General features: G+C 35.8%; 2 protein-coding genes across 2 annotated transcripts; one reads left to right on the top strand and one right to left on the bottom strand.

The window, feature by feature from the left end:
* On the top strand, positions 1 to 5,514 carry LOC145217572 (galactosylceramide sulfotransferase-like). Its single transcript, XM_080084844.1, has 6 exons — positions 1 to 654; positions 718 to 869; positions 1,868 to 2,062; positions 2,167 to 2,314; positions 2,482 to 2,607; positions 2,706 to 5,514. The coding sequence occupies exons 1-6, from the start codon at positions 631 to 633 to the stop codon at positions 2,961 to 2,963; spliced, it is 903 nt and encodes a 300-aa protein (XP_079940970.1). The 5' UTR covers positions 1 to 630; the 3' UTR covers positions 2,964 to 5,514.
* A 258-nt stretch (positions 5,515 to 5,772) lies between these two features.
* LOC145217566 (cytochrome P450 2H1-like) lies at positions 5,773 to 10,597 on the bottom strand. The gene is made up of 9 exons (XM_080084836.1): positions 10,308 to 10,597; positions 9,777 to 9,922; positions 9,377 to 9,479; positions 9,045 to 9,154; positions 8,745 to 8,866; positions 8,259 to 8,383; positions 7,601 to 7,745; positions 7,141 to 7,304; positions 5,773 to 6,231 (listed from the first exon to the last, which is right to left on the bottom strand). Exons 1-9 carry the CDS (start codon positions 10,572 to 10,574, stop codon positions 5,920 to 5,922), a joined length of 1,494 nt encoding a protein of 497 aa, XP_079940962.1. The 5' UTR covers positions 10,575 to 10,597; the 3' UTR covers positions 5,773 to 5,919.
* Positions 10,598 to 21,602: the final 11,005 nt, after the last annotated feature.

Genomic DNA, 21,602 nt, shown 5'->3' with positions numbered 1-21,602 from the left:
GCTTTAAAAGACATTCGTCTTGCAAGTTATGTCATTATCCTGATGAAGGCGTCTTGTATAGGACGTCGAAACGTCGATTGTTCACAATAAAAACTGCTGGATGAGCAATACTTGGTCTAACATTATGCCTGGCAGCAATAGCTTATTTGTGTTAATTTTGTTAGCTATTTTCACTATGGGGTTCATATTTTTTGGTTGGACAGCATTAAATTCCCGAATGGTCATTTCCAAAACTGCTCCCAAAAAAGAAGAAATAAAGGCATATATTTGTCTGATCGAAAAAAAAACGGTTGTACAATTTTGAACTTTATACTGTTTTTTGTATGCTTTCATAGAATAAGGATCTGACAAGACACTCGTAATGTTAACCATAAGGCTAATTTAGTATTCCAAGGTTGTAGAACAAAAAATTATGCTCAAGCGCAAGGTGGCATCTTAACATTCCTTTCACTGTTGCTAATGATATTTCTATTTGTGGCAGGAACTTGTCAACCCGATTACAAAGCCATTCAACGAAAGCAGACAACTGCCACAAGTGAATAGAAATCAAAAGAAGTGTGACAAACCTGTTACAAAGTTTGTGTATGTAAAGACTCAAAAACTGCTCTCACGGGAATATTAAACAAATTCATGCAGAAACATAACTTATCACATGTAAGTAGAATTGACAAAAAAATTAAAAAAAGAAATATACTGTATGATTTCTTTATGGAGCAGATTTTCACCCGTATGTTTCCTGGAGGATATGTAGGAGGCTATCCTGGCGGCTTTAAATGCAAGTTTATTGTGCCAAAGACAGCTTCAATCAACGTTCAACATGTAAGATTTGATGCAGAAGAAATGAAACGATGTTTTCATCCCGACACAAGGTATCATCTCCACAACTTAAACTGTTACATTCATTGAACGTGCCCCGATTCAGAGCGCAAAACATCACACGATTGAAATTGAAACGTGCCTTGTAAAGGTCTTCAAGCTTTAACAAACTCTCAACACAGATGTGTTGTAATCGTATTCAAACGAGCATGTCAAAAGAAGCGCAAAAACGTGAGGATACTGTTTCCACATTAAAGCATTGTGTTAAATCTCTGCGCCTTAAATGTAAAAATGCAACACAAAGCTTACCCCCTGTTTTGGAAACTGGAAGAAAATAAACCACAAGACTATCCCCAGCAGTCACACATCTAAACACATAATGAACTATAAAACTACAATGTGCTAATAAGACGCCACACATAGTCCTGTACAAAGCGAAAAAGTTTACAAAGTACCGATATATGGCGCAAAAAGCGCAGTTATTCACATTAACAGTGCGACTGTGTAGCCTAATGTTTAGGAACTGAATTTACCCTTACGAACTAGGTTTTGGGGTCGATTTTGTTGTTATTGTTATTATTAAGAAACCCTAAACGCCATACTATTCGCACTTTCAAACAAATCGCGTGTTAAACATTTGCGAATGTTTTTTGCTCTACCTATCGATATTGAGTTTTTGTGGTAGTGTGTTTTCCTACCACGCGACGTTGAGTGACACTATAGTTATAGAATTCACGTGAGGTTATCGTACAAGAACATTGCTTGAACAAGTACATCTTAAGCGTGTTGCCTAAATCGAACTACACGTGTTAAATTCATATTATTTGTAGTTCACTAATTAGGTTAATCACATTTAGGACTCGTAAAACACAAATGTAGAAAGTGATCACCAATAACTACCGTCTAAACCACAAACACGCCTTTTCAATGCAACCGTCGTAGCACCGTGCGTCACTCAACGCAATGGAATGCAACACACGTCAAAAAAAAAAATTGTTAGCAGATAAGAAGCAACAAATGGCAAAAATGAAACCAGACTTTATGATTGCAGATATTTAACCATCATCCGAAAGCCTTGGAACAACTTTCTATCCTCTTACAACTTTTTTCTTGATTGGGAAAAAATCATATACAACTGTGGAGGAATGCCGAAGGTTTACATACAAAATAATAGAACGATGAGCACTGCTGAATTTCTGGCAAAAGCTGCGGACCTTCTCAACATTTCAGTTCCATTCTATTACCGGTAATTAAATCTTTAATGTCGTATTTTTGTAAGGTGTATGTATTTCAAGACCATGAAAAAAACATGCATTCACAGTAACAAACGGTTTAGGTCTAATTGTTTAGATTTCGAAACTTTCAATCACATGATTTGGGAATCGATCCAATGTTAAATGATGTCAGTGAAATTCAAGGTCAAATACAAGATTTGGGGAAGAACATAGATCTTGTGATGTTACTTGAATACTTTGATGAATCTTTGATACTTCTAAAGGTATGGATTAAGAGAAAACACATTGTAATCTTTTAGAAATTCGACTTTTTTCATGATACTTTTTGAGTCAATTTTAGCCACCTGGAAAGACTTTTTTCTAGTTGGTACATTCAAGTACAAAACAAGAATTTTAAGTAAATCCGCGTTCCGCAAAATCCGCATTTCAGGATCTTTTGTGTATCGACTGGGAAGTTTTGAGAAATTTCGGTTTTCAAAACAAGCGCTACTATAATGATGAAGCAAAACCACAAGATGAACAGGAAAAGAAAAACTTTGTGCAACTCTATAATATTGTAAGTGTGTGTAAAAAATAATGCAAAAAAACAATAAGTTAGATTTAGATAAATAAACAATTTTTCGATTTTAGTATAGCTACTCATTGCCGTTCCAGGATATTGTACTTTACGATTATTTCAACAAAACGTTTTGGAAACGAGTGGACGCATACGGAAGAGAGAGGGATAAAGAGCTGGAAATTCTTCGCAACAAGCGGAACAGTCAGTCTAAATTTGATTCGAACATTGTTCCAATCGGGTCAACAAATAATGCAAGTATAAGAGCGGAGATAAAAAAGTACATGTTTGAAAATTCTGCAAAATGTCTCTATCCCGGTATGAAAGAGCCTGTACGCATTCCTGGACTTGACTAATAAAACATTTATAGTCATATTGAACCTCTACAGCAAACATTAATTTTTAATGAGCTCAAGTTTACTTGTATGGAATAGGTTATAAGTTATATGGCACAATTTTAAAAACATAAATAAGTGCAAATAATTAATAAAAATTTCAATATAAATTATTACAATCTGTGTGAACTTAATAAGCTTTCTATATTCAAAAACATCCTATAGGTAGTTTGAAGGCTTTGTATGAGTAAAAGTAAATTTTCGCTCTCGCTATGATGTTTTGTGTTTGAGTTTTGATATTTTAGAGTTCTGAATTTGCTGTACAGTAAATATCAATATGACCTACTTTTATATTCATATTTAAAATTAAAAAAATCAATCTTACTAAGATGTAAAGCTTTGTTACTTTCAGCGTTTTTTATTTTTAATTAAGTTGTGTGTCACAAATTTTAGTTTAGCGTAGTTCCCGAAGCGCAATGGGTGAATGCAATTGTAATATTTATTCATGCACAATTGGATGATTTACGTGCTGTGCGACTTGTGTTAAAATGAAATCACATTGAATGGACTTTTTTGTGAGTAGTCGTCCTGTGGAATACGTGGTTTAGTTCTAAGCGAACATGGTGTACGTGACTAAATCGCAAGGTCAAAATTACGATTTTATAGTTGTCATTCATAGACTGAGTGCTGGTTTTGAGTAAGATCGTAGTAGAAACCATTAAACGAGCAGTCAATCAAAAATAAATGTGTGAAACAAAACCAATTCGTCGTGTGCTAAGTCAAAGACGAATATTCGACAAAGCAGTTTGCAGTATATTACCAAAAGTAGCATGTGTTGAAAACAGCCTAATCATAGCAGAAATGAGCAATAATACCACTATATAAATAGGCTATTGCTGCCAGGCATAATATATAACCAACTATTGCTCAACCAGCAGTTTTCCTACAGTCTTGGAACATCCATTCACACGCCTACACATTGAACGCAAAAACAGATGTTCTAATGCCGATAAATTATCGGCCGCCTTTACAGCACTGAGCTTGTGTTATCATTGCGTTGGTGCGAGTTTGCAGCCGTGCGATCGTCTTATCGCTGTTTTGTGTGTGTGTGTTTTGCATTTTGTCGCTTTATAAGAATTTTGTCCTGCAAGATATGTCATTATCCTGATGGAGGCGTCTTGTATAGGACGTCGAAACGTCGATTGTTTACAATAAAACTGCTGGTTGAGCAATACTTGGTAATCCTACCATATCTTTTTGCATAACATTCGCAACAACCAGATAAAAGCCGGCTGGAAAACCATGTCTGAGAATCAATCCCTTTCGTGCTCTTTCCTAAACCAATTTAACGATCTGTAGTGCGTTCGCTATTTGAGTGAGTTCAAGGTACTGCTACTCCGGCGAATTAACCCCTATAAGTTTGTAGTTTAAAAGTAAAACTGCTCTTGAAGATAAACTCCAGAAAACACCACTGTACGTGATGACTTTTCGGGATAAATTTGGCGCATATTCCGCGAGAGCTATTTTTCTAGCCGACTGCATGTACGCGACTGTGCTTTTGATTTAGAAAAACTATACAATATTGCGGATATTTGGCTGGTTGCCGCTTCAGATCTAACCGTTACTAGGATTTCGTCACACTCCAAAAACAATGTAGCCTATAGTTGATCTTTTCTGTGCGACAACATCTCACGTAGATGGTTTAAATCTTTCCACGTGTGTCTGCTGAGGTATCTAGCATCCAAATAGGACAGCAGTTCAACCCGCTCTTACCTCACATTTCATCAATATATCCACCGCGTTTGTTCCTTATAAATAATCTCTGCTATATGCAAACTGACAATTTTTTGAAATCTTATATCACACTATGTCGGGCAAAAATTTATTTTCCGAACATAATTATAAGTTCACTGTTCCTATACCGGTTAATAAAAAGAGAAAAACAGAATTACAAATTTACTACAGTTATTGCGATAGTCTGATGTTTGAAATATACATGCTGGAACATATTTCTTACTGGAATCCGCCAGGCTGCTAAACGGTAACAACACGCTCATACATAAATCACAGATGACCAGTCTTGTGAGAAGCATTACATCAAATCAACATGGTGTTCCCGGCACCTTAAAGCGGCAAGTCACATGCGCAGCATAGCGCAGTGGAGTAAACGACGGCCATCATTGTGCTTGTAATCAGTGGCAGACTGGCCAGGATGCCAACTTGCCCGATGGCAAGTCCCCCCTTCAGATATTGGACATCTTTTAAAATAATTAAAATGCAAAGTATTAGTTAACTCTAAAACATCTCCAGCTAGTGTAAAACATAATTTTTAAGTAAATAATAATAAACGTTTTCTAACACTAAACGAGCGGTTCTCAAACTGGGCCGACACACGATTTTAGAGGGACCTTATTTCTACAATCCCATGTAATCATCTTGCTACGTTACGAGCAAAAATAAGACAAATCAGTTTTCTGTGACAAATAATGTAATTTACTTTATTACCAAGTAACATGCAGTCTTATTTCTGGCGTAATAAACTGCCTTTTTTTGCAAGTGTTACAGAGCGCATTAAATGATCCAAAAGCAGTTAGTTACGTCACAGCTCATAGTAAAACTATAAATGACTTCATTATTGTGCGCGAACAAACGCAACATTGTATTGGTAGATGGGTCCCTCTATATGTCTCTTGGTCTTGGCAACTAATATTTTAGACTAAGTTTGCCACAAGGCGTCAATTTGCCAAAAGTATCAATAAAGTTTGCAAACTAAAGTGAAATGCCTTCTATATACTATCATTAAACACACTTATTCCTTTATCAATTGGTATGTATTCATTCAAAATTTGTTTTTACAAATTTCATACAAAACTAAAACTCACGATGTAAACAACAAAAACATGGTTGCTTAGTTTAAATGCTTTAATGTACAATGTATCACAGCCGGCTTCATAACATTATGTAATTAACTTAAATGTTAGTAACGCTCCTCAAAAACTACATTCAGCTCAGTAGGTACATTCATAGTGGTATGTATGCCATCTAGTGTCGGAATGTTCTTATTAGGAGCCCGAAACTTGAATTTCTGCAAGATCTTTATCAAGAACATGTAGATCTCCACTTTGGCCAATCCTTCTCCGGGGCAGAATCTTTGACCCATCGAGAATGGAACAATTTTGTCAGATGTAACAAACTTTCCATTACTGTCGATATGTCGGTAAGGGTCAAACTGCTCTGGATTAGGCCATATCTCCGGATCCATGTGAGCGCCCCACAAACATGGAATAACCTACAAGTAAACGCAGCATCATCATTCCACCTTAATTGGTAGCCTATTTTATAGTTTTTCAGGCAAACTATGAACAACATTTTGCGTAAAAACTGTAAGAATGAATATTAATTTTTTGTGTAAGTTCTGTGTTTGCACTTTCACCATTTTGATCTGACAACATTAATTACTTACCAGAAAACATCAAGTATGTAAAATACTTGTTGCCATTTACCTAATCAGTAATGAGAAAAGAAATCCCACAGAAGTCATAATTAGGTTTTTATTGCGATATTATTTTAACAGTACCACTAAAATGGGTTATCAATGAAACGTATATGAACGTGACAGAAAGGAACTCAATTGATACATAGATAACCTTGAACGGAATTTAAACTTCCTGGGTTCGAACAACGTCAAACCGATTTTCATTTAGTTTTAGAATGTATTTTAACTCAAAACAAAAAAAACACAATTTAGAACAGTGGTTCTCAACGTTTCGAGGACCGTGGCCTCCTAAAAGTACATTTTGGGCCTCGTGGCCCCCTTAAAAACACAGTGTAAGATCTATGGCCCCCTGCAAAAAATGTAAATGGCAAACTCGCGCTGAAATTCGGTATTAATTTCGGCTTTAAGAAAGTCGAATGGAGAAAACAACTAACTGCAATCGTGACAAACCTCAATATGGATAAAGAATATCAGGAAAAAAAGGTTTTTGCAGCACACACTCATTTCGGCGCATTATAAAAAAGAAAACGACCCACTGATTTTTAGCGGGTGTTTCTGGTGGAGCTACCCCCGTGCCCCACAGGAATACAGCTCGTGGCTCCACTGGGGGATCGAGGGCCCGGGTTGAAAACCACTGATTTAGAATATCCATCTGAGTTCATTAACATTCAGGTGATATTGGAATAAACCTGTTTTACTTACAGTTGTGTTTTTTGGGATGAAATGTTCATTCAAATATCCATCGTCAGTTGTTTTATGTTGAAGGGTTATAGTAACTAGGGTTTTAGCGCGCATGATTTCTTGTATGTAGGCCATGATATACGGGGTTTCGTCTAGTCTGGAAAATGAAGGAACGCCATTGATACCTTGAGAAAAAAAAGTAATTCACATGTCAAACCATCAACGTATTTGTAGCTTCCTCGCACTGATATGAAAATTGTCTTACTCAAATCCAAACCTTTTGATTCGTAGAGAAAAAATTACGGTTGGTATGAAAAGTTATGCATGAGATCGAAAATACACTCAAATCTCAATGCAGACTTTAAACGTGAACCACGTTCAAATTTGCACCAAACAAAATATTTGGAAATCGATTGTGTTTTTTTAATTTTTTTTTTGTCTTAAACAAGTACAGCATTTTTGCCTATGTTAATACACTAACCAAATGCCGTTTCAATTTCCTTTTCAATGGGATCCAAACATTCTGGATAATGGAGAAGGTAAAGGAAAGCCCATGCCAGGGTGGAACTGGAGGTTTCCGTTCCAGCCAGAAACATATCTTTCCCGTACATTACAAGCTGCTCATCCTGCAAGATCAAATTACATTTTCATGGAAGTACGAACAAACAGAGAAGTGAAATTTCGGTTTACCCATTCGGATTAATTAACCAAACTGCACCTGCACCGCGTTTTAAATCCAGCTGTAAACAGATGCCGATCAAGCTTTAGATATTTTGAAGTTAGCTCGGTTGTGTGTCACCGACTTAGTTAGAAATACTGCAGTCACGTAATGCAAAAGTACATTGAAACAATTTCATTGACACACAATTTCTAACATTGCCATTATGTCATTTCGGAATTCAATTCGGTTATGAATGTTTTTTTTTGGTTTACACAAACAAATATATTTCTGCCGTTACAAATGTGGCAAATTAAATCAACAAAGCGTCAAAATTTCCAACAAATCTCATCGTGATTTATGAACACTAGGTCTACCAGAAATCTTATTAGGACAGCTGGTGACATGATATTGACCGTAGCACATGACAGCACATCGCGTTATTGGTGTTTCTGACATCTAGATCTAATTCAGAACTTACTGTAAACGATTTTTTGTTAATTTCTGTCCCGTGTCTTTGTTCGAAGATAAAAGCGTCCATGAAATCTCGAATATCGTTTCTGTTGAAATTTGTTTGATGTTCGGCAATTCGCTCCCTCATGAATTCTAAGTTTCAAAACATTCGTTGATAATGTAATCAACAAACGTAAAAAGTTTTTAGACCAAATGCCAGTTACTATTTTAGGAAAACATTTCCCGAAAATTGAACATAAAAGCAGACCTTGTGCCCAGTGCAAAACGATAAAGTTGTTGAAAGAACCAAAACAAAAACCATCAGACTGGTACATATTTTGCACACGTTGCCATGTTTGTTTCTATGCGCACTTTTGGACTGGTTACTGAGAAGTAATCTTTCATTGCAAATTAATTTGGACTTAGACTGTAATCTCATGCGGTCTGCGTGCTTTAATCCTCAAATTGCACATCCATACTTAACCCCACACCAAACCAGTTTTGTCGGACTTACCTACAGAACTGTATTGTCGTTCTAAGAAGTGATTATAAGCTCTTTTAAATCCTGGCAAATATCTGAGTTCTGGTGCATAATATACCCAAAACAGTTTTCGACCATATTCCGTATCTCCAAATCTATAGCAAAGTTTTTATTAACTCTTTTATCCTTTTGTTTGCACAGAAGAATTTTTGATCGTTATATTAAGGTTTCACAAACTTTTGTAAAACAAAGTAGTACCCAAACGGCAAAATTTCCTATTGTCTCTGCTATATTAACAATGTAAGACAAAACAGTTTGTATTTATCTTCTTACAAAAGTTTCAGTTCGTCCAATAGTCCATTATAAATCACGTCATCATATTCGTAACGAGCACCCCATGTGATCTGAGAGATGATGTTCCCGGTTACGTTGAAAAGATATTTCTGTACAAGAGGCATTGTAGCACAAATGAAATATCAATTTAACAAATTACGTTAACTTATTTCCCAAGTGAACAATTGTATTGTGAATGTAAATACGTTATCAATAAACCTCATTTATAGATTGCATGACGCACGAGAAGGAATGTCATTCATACGGTAAAAATTTAGATTTTGGTTATTGCAGGGTTTATATATCGGTTTGTTATTTACAAAAAACGACACCTTTAAATCCATCGGTTTTCCAATGGTGCTTCTGATAAACTCTAGAAAGTAATTCCCTTCAATGTTTACGATATCCTCCATACGCTTCTTGCCCAAGCCCCATCTTTAACAACATGAAAAAAAATTAGATTGTAATTGATACAAAAGGTCTCATTTGATTTAAAAAAACGAAACTTAAATCATAGCACAAATTTTCCGCTGCAAAATGCATGTCTTAAACACACTTTAAGGGATCGCAAATTAAAGCCAATTCTGTTGTGTTATCTTTTTGTTTGATTTAAAAATATGTTTCGACAAGCCTTATGGACAAACTTTATGGTTTAACATGCTTTGGTGTTATATACAAGCCTGGTCCGTTAAATATCAAGCTTCATTGAAAGCAAGTTAACGTTGTGCTTACTCTCGCAAAACTCTTAAACCAAAATGCTTTTGAGATTTCCAATCCTCGCTGTAATCTCTGAAAAGCACGCCTTTGTCGCCTGTAATGGCGTTAAAAATTGCAATGTATGGCCTGCCAGCAAACCGAGCACTGTTCTTAACCAGGGCCTGAAAACACATAATGCACAAAAATAAGTACACTTTTATCCCCTGCATATAGGATGGATACGTTAGTTTATATGCTAGTGTAGTATTTACAGTTTTATGGTGGCAATTGTATTTAGAAGGAAAGAATGCAGTAAAATGTGTATGATAACATTCTAGTGAAACATAGGTGCACTAATCATAGACAGTACTCACGCGCTAATAATAGACTATCAAGTTGAATTTCAGTTTGTGTCTTTTTGTTTGTTAATAACAATTTGTCACATCCATGTGTACATAACACATTTCCAAACTGTTGCAATTGGGGTTATTCGTCATGAACGCAATGGAAGATGGTCATGAATAGAGCTAATGTGGTTGTCGTTAAAGATTTAAAAAAATGGCGTACCTGGTTTAACACTTCCCAGTTGGTCAAAATTACAACGTCCTCGCTTCCTAACCTCACTGACATCACTGGACCATATTTCTCCTGAGCCCACTGCTTAAGTGTACGGGCTGGAAAAGTCCCCATAAAAGGGAGCATTCCAAACAATGGAATTCCCCTTGGTCCTGGAGGAAACTTGGGATGCGGTTTACGCCACCATCGTTGAAACAGCAGCAAACAACATGCGATGATCACTGCCACACCGCTAACGGGATAATCAAAGGCATTCATTTTGTTGCTCCAAAAGAAAGATTTTCACTAAAAACACACAAAAAAATCTTCAACAAACATGTTGATTCCTAAAACATGTTGTATACATCTGTTTTCTGCACAAACAAGTCACGAAAACTTAAATCCTTCGTCTGCTCTGAACTGAATGTTTGGTTCATGAAAGATAGGCACATGGCAAAATAAATTTTACTCAAACACAAGTCGTGTTGGCTTGTGTATGTTTATCTGACGTTATAAGTCTACTTCATTCCAAAGGTAATCTGCCAGTTTTATACCCGCATACAACTAGCGCTGTAATTCCTTTTCAATTTTGTAGACCTCCTGGCAAGTTTGTCTATTGCCTACGGCAGCAAATACGCAAGGAGAATGAAAGACTTGCGGCTTAACAGCAACTTATGCAAACACCGGCCTAAGCCTTTTGCTATTTCACGACATTTTGACATGTGTTTGACAGCATTTGTCAGCGAGCGGTTGACGCAATTGGAAACCCGCAAGTCCAGACCGCTCGACTTAAGTATCTATCAATCGCTACAACTTATTTTTGTTTGTACAATTATATATTTCTGCTGCAGACTTTCTACACTTGTTGAGTCATTTGCTTTAAATTGTTTTTCATTACGTTTGTCCGCTTACATCACTTAGATTTAAGGCATAATTGTCTAACAACAGTGTTTACTTGCATTTAAACTTACTTTAAATCCGGATTTACGCGTTATTGCTCATGTTTCCGCAAGTTTACGTGTTTAAATTAGAAATTTGATGATAAAGAACTTTTCACGTCAAAGATCAAACGTTTAAAGTATACCATAAAGCATAGACATGTACCACTGACCAGTTTGTTTAATTCTGAACTGTATTTTGTTACTATATATAGCATAAAAGTTGAGTTTTGTCAGGCATCCGAAACACTCAAAGCATATCATATAACACACGATACAGCTCAGTTTATAAAAAAATTAAAAAAATACAACGGCCGAACAAAGTTTTCAGTCTGTTTAGGCCAAACAATATATATTTTAGTAGATTGAAAAAATCTGTTGGTTGAAACTAACGGACTTACGTGGGTGGGAGTAAGGCTTAAGTGACATTTTCATTTTCAAACAGTGCAACATAAAGATATGTTCGTACTACATTACAAAATATCTAGCACAACCATCTAAACGATGTCCAAACAACACGAATAGACCTGCTAAAAAATACGTTGCTACACTTCTTCGTCGATGTTTGACAACCTACTTTAGTTAAAAACAAAACCTTTTCGTTACTGTTTGATAATAACTTGTTGTTAATACCTACAATGAGACAGTTTTTAACAAAAATCCCTGAAAAACAACCAACCTACAGGTTAACAATGCTGTTGAACATACAAGGGTTAAATTCTAACTGGTGTGACTCTTTAACTATGATAACAGCGGTTGCGCCTTAGTGAAGATTCACATACCCAAGTCTTAACAGTGTTTTCTAACTATCTTGTCCCTTGAGTAAACAAATGGCTTTTGTTTTTGTTGATTCTTTTGGGTTTTACACCATAGCTGCATGCCAACTCATTTGAAGGCCCCCGATAGCTATCATCGACTTCTAGCTGGTTTTGTCATTTAAATGCATCTGAAATGGTGTGTAGTAATTGTGACGTGTTTATTTATGTTATATTAGAGTAGTAATTCAGGCCGGGTTCGGCCGGGTTCGGGCCGGGTTCGGGCCGGGTTCGGGCCGGGTTCGGGCCGGGTTCGGGCCGGGTTCGGGCCGGGTTCAGGCCGGGTTCGGGCCGGGTTCGGGCCGGGTTCGGGCCGGGTTCGGGCCGGGTTCGGGCCGGGTTCGGGCCGGGTTCGGGCCGGGTTCGGGCCGGGTTCGGGCCGGGTTCGGGCCGGGTTCGGGCCGGGTTCGGGCCGGGTTCGGGCCGGGTTCGGGCTTGGATTTCTTCATAAAAAACTTAATTCGGTTCTGAATTCACATTCTCTGTCAGTAGTTTCTTTTAATTATAAATTACTTAGCTAAGTGGATGCGCGACTAAACCTAATGCCCAACAGCCCTAAAGCGTCTTGCTTAAGCCATTGTCTAATACTGTCGATTGTGTATTTCTTCTTTACTATAAGCTTGTCAATCAAACTTTCGGGCCTAAACGGGCTTCTCAAAAACGATTCGGGTTCAGGCCCGCTTACAACTCTGCTTCACATGTCTCGTCTTTTCGCTACATCTTTTTTGTCAAAAACATAAAGGCCATATGGACCCTTAAACAAAGTTAACGATGTATGCCCAATACTCATGGCATGTTCAAAAACAAAACAGCAATTGAATAGCAGTAAGCTAAAAAAATGTGAGCTACTACAATACATACAATACTTTCAACTGCTTCAAAGTTTTGCCACATCCTGAAAACAAAAGTTGGTTAGACGTAGAAACAGCCCACTCATTCTGTAACAATGCTTCGGGCTGTTGTGTTTGAAACCTATTTATGTCTACGGAAGAAAAATCATGGGCCTTTGGAAGATTCAAGATTACGCTTTCGACAAACCTCATCTTGAAACCAAGCCTAAGCTAGCGATGAAATGATATGTCTACTTATATATGTATATTTTGCTGTTGTAGGTTAACCACCCGAAAGAAGTCATACACAAGCGTACTGTTCGGTTGTGCCTCTTGCACTTAAATCCAGGATGTTGCAGTTAAAGTTGGCCAGTATAGAATATGGGAGATATCGCTAGTGGTTTAAAGTGAAGAGTGATGATATATTGCTTATAAAATTATTGTGGCATTTCCGACCCTGCCCTATATTGCATACGAAAACAGTAAAAATACTCACGAACAGTGTTTTTTAAGGTGTTTTGGGGGCCGAAACAATCCTCCAAATTTCTCCAGCGGTTTACAAAAATTTGGACTTGCTACAGTTTTTGGTATTTAAATGAAACACTTGAGGTCTCTTAAAACTACTTAGCGGTCACCTAAACCAAACCTTAAAAAAAAAACCTTCTCACGAAGTGCGTTTATTCAATATGCTTCTAGCTGACATAATTCTGATTGTAAGTAGAAAGGGTTGTTATTTGATTAAAAAATTCAAAATGTAGTTTAAATGTTAGCTTACACAGTCACGTCTACGTAAGCTATCATTTAACTTACCCTGTGGTAAACTAGACCAAAGTGAACATTTCTACCTATCTTGTTCTAATTTCATAATTTCATGTCGTTACACATACTATTACAACATACCAAAGCATTTCACACGTATCTGCTACCAAACTTGACAAAATAAGCTTAATGATAAATCTTTTAATCATTCAACACTTCGGCACATTGTTTTCAAAGAGGCAATGAACAAAATGTAAACAGTTGGATTATTAAAGGCAAAGGATCTCGCTGACATGTATAAAAGACAGGTGTATTACAGTTCAATCATAAACATCATAAGAAAGTTGAACAGGTCAAACGGAACTATTACACTTTTAACGCTAAAATTTGGCTTTTCTATTTGACTTTATTAAATAACTTTTTTATTTGTCGGAAATTGTTCGCTGTGTGTCTTTTGTTCTGAACTGTGGCTCTTGTTATTTGACAGGATATTACGTCTGTGTTTGTTACGTAACGCACAAATTGTATTATAGTTGTATTGTATGCTGATTTGTTGGAGCGGGGCTTACTGGTAATAGTTTTAGATTTGTTTTATTTACAATAACCGTTTTTTTTTCTATGGCAGTTTTATTGCAAAGCTGTACTGAAAATATTTTTTAGTATTAACTAATTTTAATATGAACGGTAATCGCACTATGTAACCAAATATTAATGCTTTCTGTATTGAGGAAAGTTAGAAAATTGTTTTTTTTGTGAAATTATAATTCTTCAATTTCTACGGAAGGAATGTCAGTTAGGACACTAGACTGTTACAGAGCAGTGCATTAACTAATTGAAATCAATGGTTTTGCCTGAGTTTGTTGCTGAAGGTGTATCTCAAATCGTGCATTTCAAATATACGGGATTTTTTGGTTTCTTTGATTGCACGTTGTTTGAATTGAAAAGTTGGTAGAAATTATTGCTTAGTCGATCAGGAGGGGTAATCAGGCCAATTGACTTGTGCTTTAATCGGTTCTGTATTTAATTAACAAGATTTCAGTCGCCAAATAAACTACCAGATATAAAAGCTATGACAAAAAATGTTGAAAAAACGGCTGGAATTCACCTAAATACATTTTTATTTTTATTTTTTTACTTCATTTTATTTAACGCTTATAAAGAACATTGTTAACGCCGGAGAAATGAAACTTACCATGAGTACATCATCTAACATGAATATTAAATGTGGAATAGAGATGTAAAAACTTGCTACAACAATGACGTACTGTTTTGTGCTCGCGTTTCTGTTGTTTTACACTCAAAGTAAAGGTTAGTGATGTGTTGTGAAAAATACACAAACTCAAATTGAGTTTTATGTGAACACATTTGTTACAACATGCAAATCGAAACGACTAAAGTGAACAGTATTTATTAAACTTGGCGCTTTAAAAAATCACCCCTTTAAAAAAGATTTACTCAAAGTGACCGTTGTAGGTTTATTAAATCGACTTGATATTATAGTTTGCTGTTTAGGAAAAAGAGTGGTAATGTTTAATTTACCAAGAAAATCAATACGTTTCCTTGCAACAATCGCTGTTTTTGGGGTTGTAAAATCTGGGGAAAAACAAAATAAAACTTTTTTCTGTGCAACATTATATACTTGCAAACGAACGTTGAAAATTGAATACCTGCAATTTGACTGTCAATTTTTGTTTGGTCAGCATTTTCACAATTTAGATACGCGGCTCACAAACTTCAATTAGCTTGAAAAATTATGCTTACTGATTAGCAGATCTCACAACTAACACTTTAAACCTAGGAGGTTCAAATTTTAACTTTAGTATGCCGAGCTGGACGTGCTAACAATTGTTCTTTTCAAATTGTTCCGACAATTGTTCCGTTTTAGGTTACCAAATCACTACTTGCACAAGCAAATCGGAAAAACCACATATTGTGGGGCCGTTCTCAGGCTGCCATGGAAAGGAATGTATTAATATCACAGGTATTTTTAGTTATTCATTTTTAGTAAACTTTGTTACGTTAATTCTATTGAACTGGAAAAAATATTGTTAGATACTTGGTACTCTAATCACACAGTTTACCATATCACCCAGTTTCGATTTAATTATTTAGATGTCAATAGCTTTGGTTGTTATTCACCACAACAAAATGTGTTTTAGTTTACGACATTAAAAAGTCAAATCGTGAGTTCCTCATGACGCATGGACCCAACTAAGGAAAAAGTCACGTTTTCACAGCCTAAATTGAGATCAGGGACAGGGTTGTTTTACTTGGGGAAATGTACGTGCTAATGCAGGGGAAAATTAAACACATTTACAACACAGTCTTATATTAGTGTTTCTAAACGTTTTTCTGTCACGGATCCTTTTACATTTGTGAAAGATGTGATCCTTGTGATTAAAAGTTTTTTTTTTCTTACTGACAAACAAATTGCAAACAAGAAAAACAAGCATATTTTGTAAACAAGGAAAAGGTAAATCTATTTGAAAGCTGTTATTTAAGAAGCCATGGTTGGTTCAGCACAAAATGAATAAAATTAGTATTGTGACAGTGACTGTTTTGTTAGATAAATACATGTCTAATTTATTATATGCCTGTGAGTGGATATGTTGAGCTAAAGTATTTAAATACTTGAAAAACAATCATTTTTAAAACTAAATGTAATCGCAGTTTATTGATTGTAACTAGCGGTTGTGCTAGTCAGTGTTAAGACATATTAGCCTTGTTGGGCATTATAAACACTCGAAAGTTGAAACAAAACACTTCTGAAAACACTCAAACATAACCTATATTAAAATAAAACTAACTGCGGCGTTTTGAATTCTTTAAATGATGTGCTACAGATTGCTGCTACACATATTATCTCTCAATGTGTTACTCGTCTTTGAATCAATCAATATATTCAGGCAAGCAATGTTTTTTTTATTTTGGAGACTATTTCATGAAATCGAAAGTTCTTAAGTGAGCCACAAGAGCAATACCATTTCCTGGTGTTTAGCCAAATGGAAAAGTAATTGTTTGTTTATGTAACTGATTTTACTATTGTAGAAAATGATGCCGGTGATTGCCAACTTTTGGGTTCCTAAAAATGGATATCTGTAAACAAATCGTAGGAACGATTCGCTATTAGAGAAGACTGGTCCAAAAATCTTGTTAGGTTTATATTGGTTGAGTGTTTTTAGTGACGTTTTCCATGTTATTTGAAAAAAGTATGATAACTTATTTGTTTGCAAACCTAAAATCCAATTGATGTTAAAGATTAAGTCAAAGCTAACTGAGGAAAATCATTGTTAAATAACTTAATAATAGCAAAGTAAACATTTTTCAGGGGGTTTCAAACATTAATAAATTTGCGGATAGTATATTCTCGTGTCATAATGCGTGCTTAACATGGGACTAAGGTAGCTTGAATATATGTTTTTTATTGTTAGGCATCATTTTACTAACAAATATATTGTTAAGTTTGTTATGATAAACAGGAGTTCTGAAGCCTAAGTGCCATATAACGACTATCACATTTTTAGCATCAACCGCTACAACTTACATGGCAAATTTGACTTAAAATTGTTTTAAGGTTTTTCAATTTGTCTAAACAGTTTGTTAAACAGAGTCAAAATAAAACGTTGTAAATGATCACTTGGTAAATGTGATGGATCACTGAGGCTTGACTTCAATTTGAGTTCATGCAGTTCCGGAACATTACATATTGGAGGTAAGAAGTTAACACTATCTTTCTACAGCTATATATTTAATCCAACTTATGTTTTCAAAGCGGTATCAACGATGCTATCATATTTGTACAATAATTGCTATGGCCCTTTCGCGAAGACCTACAAAAAAACGAGTGTAACCGTGTACTGGACTGCGAAACGTTTTACAAGTAGTAATACCAATACAGCAAACAATTGCTGAATCAACAAAGCATCGCGAACGTTTATCCAACCCATGTGTTATATCCGTATTAAACTGCTTTGTGAATACGATATTTCAATAACATTTTGGGCCACCAGTAACTGTTGGAGTATTACTTTGAAACTTATAAAGCCACTGATGAATAGCCATTCAAAATCGTATTTTTTTCTCATTACGTGTCGGTTAATTGCAGAGAATAATCACATGAAAACCTTAAATTTGTTAAATTATGATATAGTTGGTGGGTTTGAATCTAATTGACAAGTAACTTCTACGAAAAACAGTTTTATTTGCTCCTAAATGTAAACAGAGCCTATTAACATCCAACAAACATGGGGCGGCATTATGAACACTTCCTCGCTCGCTAACTTACCGAGCTCGGTAAAAAAATCTTTAGCGAGGACTTAACGAGCGAGCAACTCGGTAACGTATTTGGTATTACGAAGTGTCCTCGCAAACGCCTCGCTAAAGCCTGACGCAAATACGAGAGAATGCGTCAAAATCGTAAGAAAAAAGACGTCTGACTCAGCAAAATCGTCACGCCGCGCTATGCGACACCTTGCGACAAACAATTTTCGCCTGTCATTTATGCTGTTTTTAATGTAAATTTGCAATATGACCTCAAAATGTTTGGATTTCCTAATTTACGGACAGTTTGGAATTTGTTTATTTGATAAAGTAGCATAAGAACATCAAGAAACATTGCAAGAATTTATTGAAACGTGGACAACAGTTGAAATGGAAGTTTCATATCTTAGAAAAAGTGCAAAACATCTTTTGGTATAATTTTTTATGAAAAGAAAACGTTGGAGCTTTATAACAATACGGTAAGATCTGTGATTAACGTAAGTTTGCACTTTACAAAATGATTTACAATTTCTAACTGGTGACATATAGGGTGATTTTCATTTATGTTTGAAACAATGACAACTTTATTATACCTAAACACATGTTTTGTACAACTCATTTTATAAAGTTTAATGGTTTGCATCTTCAATTAACCATCCCAATATTACATATTCATTTTTCAATTACAGATTTAAAACAAAATAAGAACCAGTGTCCTCATTACAAAGAGACAGACCAAAACCATGATGCAGAAAGAGGCTTGCTGGACACACACAAAATAAGTCCAAATTGGAGCATTGTGACCAAAATTTCAGTTCAAATTTGACTGCTGTAAAGCTGAAAAAAGTACAGTGTTAATACTGTACATGGTGTTTGTATTATGTGCATTAGTGTTTCTGTCTATTACCCACCTCACATGGTAATTTAGAACAGTTTAATTGTCAATTTGTTCAAAGTTTTTGTGTTTTATTTGTTTTCTCGATTCTTTCATTTCAATTTTATTCATGTAATGCTACACTGTCACTGTTTGTTTCTAATAAACACAAGTACATGCTGTTTGAATAACCATGTTATTAAAATGGAATCACTTCAGTATCTGGCAATATTGTCATGCAGATCATTACATTTGTTGTGGCGGTTCCCTAATGGCAGTGTTTGCAGGCAGAGATTTGAGACACATTACAAAACGGACAAGTATTTCAAAAAATACATGACAATGTTATCAATTTAACACAAAATAACTACTGTGATCAATAAAAACAACCTATCTTGACACGTGCATCTTATAGCTAGAGTGTTGAAAGAAAATATGGAGGGTGTAAACAACTTTGAGTCACTACCACACGGACGGTTAGTACAATAGCTTAAATGTTGTGTTTGCCCAAATTAGATTTCTTAAGGAAGTATATAATAAGGACTTGTTCTTCCAGCATCAGATACTTTTTACCGGAAGTTTTGCAACTTATTTTAACTGGAAAATGTGTAAATCCTCGTGAATTCATGGCATCAATCCAATACAGTTATTCTTCGCAAACTCCATTTTAAAATTAAATTAAAACCGACATTTGCGATTTTTCTTCGTTTGTACAAACTTTTACCAACAAAATACGTAGCCACAATTGATTTTCGACGTGACTGTGTGGCTTTGTCAACAACAATTTAGCGTTAGCGAGTGGTCTGAGGTCCTCGTTAGTTAGCGAGGAGTTTAGCGAGTTCCGGTTAGCGAGACGGGGGTTCGTAATACCAAATCTCAACTTAACGAGGTCGTGCATCAATACCGAGCTCGCTAAACTTAGCGAGATGTGTTCGTAATGCCGCCCCAGTACAGTTATGTGGATACACTATAGATCAGTGGTTCTTAAACTTTTTGTAGTCACGGACCCCTTTTCTGAATTTTGTAAGTCTGCGGACCCCCAACGCAATTTACGATAGGTGTTTTTATGTTTCACGCTTCTTGCATTATACCATTATATGTCATGCTTTTGAAGCATTTAAATCCGCCTTCACAGTCCTTAAATTACGTTTCTGTATTGTAGTCGCCAACGCATCTAATTGATAATATTTATGGTGTATATAATTTCACAAATCACGTCCTATAAAGTCTATTGTCCATTTGTGTTATGATGTCACAATAGGGAAGACAATCACAAAAAGTAATTGTTCTTGGCATAATTAAGGTGTAATTAACAGCGTGCACTCATATGCAGGATTGTAAAAACGGTTGAGATACTTAAAAATATTCTTCTGTTGGTTAATGATACTTATAATATTTCCCTCCGTGGACCCCCTGAAACCATCTCATGGACCCCTTGGGGGTCCACGAACCCCAGGTTAAGAATCACTGCTATAGACGGTTAATGCTTTGTTATCAGCTGCACTTATTATGTCACACCCACATAGGGTTTTGTAAAAACAACCTTTTTTTCAGATTGTCCTCAAGCAAAATTTGATCTAGAAGAAATTTATTACCGAGAGGAGACGTGCAATGCAGGTTTCTAATTCATTGTATTTTTTGTTGTTAGAAGTGAATACCAAACCTATCTGCCCTGTTAAAACCATTAAATTTAAGCTATCTCAAAGTAAAGTATACCAATACTGTAGAATATCACTGACAAAATTTGAAGACTTTTATTATTTGTGCTCTTCCTTTCGGCGATTCAAACTTTTCTGGTTGTAAGATTCTATAGCACCCTCGGTCCCATCAACCATTCCCGCAGTCGTGCATACGTCAAACTCACTCACGGGTGAGCTCTCACCACATAACGTTTCATAATAAGGTACAGCTGCAGCGCATTTGCTTGTGTCATACATTATTTCGCGCTGCATAACGTTTCAACGTTGCCCAGACATTTTCAGCTAGGTGATTCAGTGGAGTTATGTAGCTATGTGTTCTTTTACCAAACGCAATAAACTCAAATTAATCGTACTAAAAAAAGAAAAACAACAACAACCGGGCTGTAAATGTTTATGCTGTAGTGTTCGACCACAATGACTTACAACATTTTTAATTTTGCAGAAACAACAGTTTACTTTAACAACAGAGGATTAACTTTCAAGAGGTACATAGTTGAACCGTTGTTCAACAGCAGCAACTGTTTTTTACTTTGGCATTAAACAATAATGGAATCAAAAAATGTGTTTTGTATTCGTTAACTTTGTTTTAAAAGTATACTGTTTAACATGTACTGGATTTCGACAGAATGAAATCACTTTGCAAACAAAAACAAATTTACGTCAATTCTTAAATTTGTCCATTTTACTTGTTAAAAATCAAGCACCAATTAAGGAAATAGTAAGACACCAATTAGGCGATCCTTAAGTTAACTAATAGTAAGTCTTATCATCTTTAATCTATATGTCTTTTAATCTATATCCTCTAATAGTAGGCATGTTAATATCCACGATCACTGAGTCAATAACACAGACCACCATTAACATTCAAAAAGGTTTTACCTAGATTGCGCTGATCTGCAGTTCTTATTCCTAACCTTGCGCGTGTCTGTAAACCTTATCTTTTTTCCTACGGTGGTAAGTGCAAAACACAAAACTCGTGACACACGCAAAACCTGTGACACACCCCAAAGTCAGAATACAAAAACCATGACACGCCAATGTCCGAACACAAAAGTCGTGACACACACCAAAGTCAGAACACAAAAACCATGACACGCACCAAAGTCAGAACACAAAAGTCGTGACACACGC

The sequence above is a fragment of the Phallusia mammillata genome, chromosome 3 (assembly GCF_965637545.1).
Source record: "Phallusia mammillata chromosome 3, kaPhaMamm4.hap1.1, whole genome shotgun sequence".
In the NCBI taxonomy this organism is placed as follows: domain Eukaryota; kingdom Metazoa; phylum Chordata; class Ascidiacea; order Phlebobranchia; family Ascidiidae; genus Phallusia; species Phallusia mammillata.
This window is presented reverse-complemented; position numbering and strand designations above follow the sequence as displayed.

Bases quoted from the DNA above. Each gene is read 5' to 3' on its own strand.
- LOC145217566 (XM_080084836.1), bottom strand. From the start codon at position 10,574: ATGAATGCCTTTGATTATCCCGTTAGCGGTGTGGCAGTGATCATCGCA. The intron at 8,384-8,744 runs GTAAGTCCGACA...TTTGAAACTTAG, and splicing joins ACGACAATACAGTTCTGTAG to AATTCATGAGGGAGCGAATT. The intron at 7,305-7,600 runs GTTAGTGTATTA...TTTTTTCTCAAG, and splicing joins GGAAATTGAAACGGCATTTG to GTATCAATGGCGTTCCTTCA.
- LOC145217572 (XM_080084844.1), top strand. From the start codon at position 631: ATGCAGAAACATAACTTATCACAT. The intron at 870-1,867 runs GTATCATCTCCA...TTATGATTGCAG, and splicing joins TGTTTTCATCCCGACACAAG to ATATTTAACCATCATCCGAA. The intron at 2,608-2,705 runs GTAAGTGTGTGT...TTGCCGTTCCAG, and splicing joins TTGTGCAACTCTATAATATT to GATATTGTACTTTACGATTA.